General features: G+C 46.0%; 1 protein-coding gene across 1 annotated transcript; it reads left to right on the plus strand.

Moving 5' to 3' along the window:
• Positions 1-632: 632 nt before the first annotated feature.
• ATP5F1E (ATP synthase F1 subunit epsilon) lies at positions 633-4,286 on the plus strand. Its single transcript, XM_060230720.1, has 3 exons — positions 633-802; positions 3,626-3,756; positions 4,180-4,286. Exons 1-2 carry the CDS (start codon positions 771-773, stop codon positions 3,747-3,749), a joined length of 156 nt encoding a protein of 51 aa, XP_060086703.1. The 5' UTR covers positions 633-770; the 3' UTR covers positions 3,750-3,756; positions 4,180-4,286.
• Positions 4,287-4,606: the final 320 nt, after the last annotated feature.

The following is a 4,606-nucleotide window of genomic DNA, read 5'->3' on the forward strand; positions in this document are numbered from 1 at the left end:
GAATCGGTCTCCATAGGGAATAATGGCGTGCCCAGCAGACGCTCCCCCCCTTGCTTTCTGATGACCCTGAAGCGGGGGGAATGCCTCTAAACTGGGGGATCCCCTGTCCCTACCTGGAGATTGGCAACCCTACCGCTATATAAGAGCACCCTTGATAGTCCATTATGTCCAGCATCCTGATTCCACTCATATTCCTCATACATTCCCTGCTAGTGTCTCCTGGGACGAAAAATGGCAGGAAGAAATTCAACGGGTGCAGCAGCCAGTGGTCTAGCGATATAGTGATGAAATATTTAACCATCCACAGAAACCCTGCGGGACAAAACGGTAGCCCAGCCTGGGCCAGCGCGTTGAGTTCCAACTTCCAAGATAAAGAACGATCCGACCACGCCCCTCGGTAAGAAAGGGGAGCCTTTCACGCCTTTCCACTTCTTCAACGGAAGTTTAGGCTGCCTACTATCTTTTTCCATCCTCTACGACAAGAGCTCCTCAACAGGACCAACGGCTTCCCTGCTCTGATTGGCTGTTTGCTTCTCACCGCTGAGGGGAAGGAGGGAGGGAGAGAGCAGAGCAGTTATTGGCCCTTTTCGACGGAGCCGGAGGGAAGGCGCAACGTGATTGGCTGAGTTTGCGGGTGCCGCGTGTGTTTCGATTGGTCCTCTTGACTTTCGCTTCCGGTGTCAAGCCAAGGCGAACCGGCCCGGAAAGGTGTCCTTGCGGCCTGTGGCGAAAGGGACTTGGGAGAAACAGCCGCGCTTTCCACAGCAGCCATGGTGGCCTACTGGAGGCAGGCAGGGCTCAGGTATGGGCGGCTGGAGCGGCTCTTTCCCTCTCCGGCCTGGTGTCCCGGGGCTTCCATAGCTGTGAAGACTGGCAGGGAGGCTGCTGGTAAACCCTAGGAAAGGCTAGTGGGGTCCTGTTGGTTCTCCCTTTTATTCCCAGGGGCTTCAAGGGGGAAACTGCAGGGTCGCTTAGAAAACCATGGCAACCAATGCTCCCTTTAAGCTGTGCAATCTTGTGAGCAAAAATTCTACTTTGTGAGCTACTGGCATTAAAGTTGTGACCTACTGCACAAATTAGTTTGCTCTGGGGCTGTTTTTCCTGAGCTGAGACAAAAATGTGCGAGCTGGAGGCGAAAAAAACTGTGAGCTAGCTCACACTAACTCAGCTTTGAGGGAATACTGATGTCAGCAATGTACTATATTTACTCGACAGTCCTTTTAATTCCTTGGTTACTTCATACAATAAACCTTTGAATACCAGTGCCAGGATGCAGCTTTAGGTGAAGTCCTTGGCCTCTGTGCTCTGGCTGCTCTCTCAATGAAAGGTTACTTTTTCTGCTAGAGAGCCACTGACGTTTTTAGACTGTTGTGAAAAATCTTTGTTTTTGAGCTAGTTTTTGGTAATGACATTAATAAGGCCTTTAAGTGTTTTACTTGGTGTGATTTTTGTTTCTGTATTGTAGCTTGAACCTTAGTAACAGGTCTGCATAAACCAAGTCATATTTTCTGCACTGTAGTTTTTGACATATATTGGTTTCAGTGACAGAAGAGTTTTGGGAGGGGTAGGATTTCACAGTTTCTTCCCTTCTGCTGTGATCCCTGCTGTACGCACACATATGCCCTTTGTTGGGGTTTATTAGAAGGTTTGGAGTTGTATGCCACCAATATACAGATGACACCCAGCTCTTCCTCCTGGTGAATAAGCAAATGGACTCTGCACTGGCAGTTCTGGCCTGTTGCCTTGAGGCCGTAGTGGTTCATTGGTTGAAGCAGAGCTGGTTGCAGTTACATCCATCTAAGATTGAGATCATCTGTTTGGGAGGTCAGGACCCCCAGAGGACCTTCAGCTCCTGGCTCTTGATGGGGTCCAACTTTCATTAGTGGACTCTATTGAGAACTTGGGAGTCTGGCTTGACTCCTCTTTGTCTCTGGCAAGCAGATGTCAGCAGTAGTGAGGACAGCATTTTTCTATTTGCACCAAGGCCACTTGCTGTCTTCATATACGCCCCATTCCAAACTAGCCATGGTGATTCATGCCAGTCGCCTCCTGCCTAGACTAATGTAATGTGGTCTGTGTATGGCTGCCCTTGAAGGCAGTCTGGAAACTAAAGTCTGTCCAGAATGCAGGTGCAAGATTGCTGATGGGTTCTCCTTGGAGGGATTATATCTACTCTGTCTTGATATAGCTGCATTGGCTGCTGATTTGAGTTCCAGATCAAATTCAAGGTGCTGGCAATTACCTTTAAAGCCCTAAACAGTCTGGGATTTTTATACCCAGACCAACTTTTCCCCCATTTGCATTCTTCAGCTCTCAACCTTCTTGTGGTGCCTGGCCCCTGGAATGTTTACCCGGCATCCACCAGGTGAGGACCTTCTTTGTGCGGTCTCCATCCTGGTGGAACCAGCTGTCAGATGATATTTAGGCCCTGTGGGACTTATCTGAGTTCTGTAGTGCCTACAAAACAGATCTCTTCTGCTTGGCTTTTAGTTAGTTGGATTTGTTCATGTGGGCTGCTTTTTAGTTCTATTTGTATTAAGTTTTTGACTGAGGTTTATTAATGTTTTAACTGTTAGCCACCTGGTGGCAAGAGGCAGCATATAAATTTAATAAATAAATAGAAATATCCTTTCTCTTTACTTAATTGCTACTGAAAATCCTTTGAGCCAATTTTCACACAGCAAGAATTGTGCAAAAGTTAATCTGTGTCATTGTGAGCCAGATAAAGAGACTCTGAGTCCTTTTGTTTTGCATTGGCATTTTTGCATCTGTGATACTCTTGAATTCCCCTCTGCATTTCATTTGTGTCTATCCATAGTTACAAAGGAAAACTGAGAACATAGGCCACATTTCCACAAATCACAATATCTGAACATGAGCTGTGCTTTTTTTGTCTTTCACTGGGCGTTTTCGCACTGACCTTAATCAGCAGCGACGCCCCTCTTCACCGCGCAGGATCGGTGCGGATTTCGCACTAATTGCCGGGGAGCACCCAGAAGAGCCGGAAAGTCCCGTGGCTTTTGCAGCACAAATGGAAACTGGTTTTTGGCTGTTTCCGTTTGCGCCGCAAAAGCCGCGGGACTTTCCGGGTGCTCCGCGGCAATTAGTGCGAAATCCGCGCCGATCCTGTGCGGTGAAGAGGGGCGTCGCTGCTGATTAAGGTCAGTACGAAAACAGCCACTGTGAAAAATATGATGATATTGGATTTATATCCTGCCCTATACTCTGAATCTCAGAGTCTCAGAGTGGTCACAATCTCCTTTATCTCCCCCCGCCTCGGCCACAACAGACATCATGTGAGGTAGGGGGGTCTGAGAGAGCTTTTACAGCAGCTTCCCTTTCAAGGACAACTCCTGTGAAAGCTAAGGCTGACCCAAGACCATTGCAGCAGCTGCAAGCGGAGGAGTGGGGAATCAAACCCGGTTCTCTCAGACAAGAGTCTGCGCACTTAACCACTACACCAAACTGGCTTTCTATGCTTGATGACTTCATGAGCTTAGGCACATCAGGAAGCTGAATGCTGGGTTGGCTGATTATTTTTTTGCCCCTCCCCTCCCCAGCAGAGTTTATTGAATTCATAGCTCTTCCTGTGATCAGATTTTCATTGCTTCTCTTTTTTGTTCAGCTACATCCGGTATTCCCAGATCTGCGCCAAGGCAGTAAGAGCTGCCCTAAAGCCACAATATAAAGCAGAGGCAGAGAAGGCAGCAGGAGCCACCATAAAAATAATGAAGCCCAAAAAAGAATGATGCATGGGTGAGTTCCAGAGATCCCGCTTCCTCCCAGCATGGCTGGCTTTATTTAGCTTCTCTGCAGATTGTGAAAGTACTAAAAGAGAAGCTGCGGGTGTGATAATGAAACTCTGCGTGCAAAGTCTGGAGAACTGGATTTTTTTTTTTTTTTTTAGTTTCGGATGGTGTTTAATGACTACGCTAATGATATTTCACATGTTTCTTTTTGGTAGAAAACCATTTTTTTTAGTCTCCTATTCAACAGGGTTGTAATAATGCTTGGTTGAAGTCTACAGGATAACTGTGAAACCTGGGCAGAAATCATTGCAATGTTCTTTAGAACTTGCTGGAATAATGCATCCAAAGGATTAGTGAATCTCAGAAGTGTTGAGAATAATACACCGGAATGTGAAGCTATACTTATTGTGTGTTTTCACTTCTCTTACAGGGCATGAATTATAACAGGCAAAATGAAGGCTGCATAGAGCATCCTGACTGTGAAAAGTTCTCTGCAGTTCTGTAAATCATCATGCTAGTAAACAGAATTTCTTGGAATTGCTTGTGGTGTGTTATGCTTTTCTTGAACAAGAACAAACCAGCATTTTTGGTGCAGCATTTGCATTCAGAGCTGGTCTTTTGTGACTGATCTTTAAAAAAATCTCTCCCTTGCTGTGAATTTTGGCTTCACCGGTTACAGTAGCTTAATGATGAGGTCACAAATAATGCTTGGAAAACCTGAGCTGTTCATTTGTTCCAGTCACTGGTTGTAGCAATATTAACAATTATCAAAGATTTCAGGTTTTCACGGCTGGTAACATCATTAGGGTTTGTAGAATCTTTCGGGCTCAATATTAACAATTGCAGCTTAAATACAA

Source organism: Heteronotia binoei, chromosome 2 (assembly GCF_032191835.1).
Source record: "Heteronotia binoei isolate CCM8104 ecotype False Entrance Well chromosome 2, APGP_CSIRO_Hbin_v1, whole genome shotgun sequence".
In the NCBI taxonomy this organism is placed as follows: Eukaryota; Metazoa; Chordata; class Lepidosauria; order Squamata; family Gekkonidae; genus Heteronotia; species Heteronotia binoei.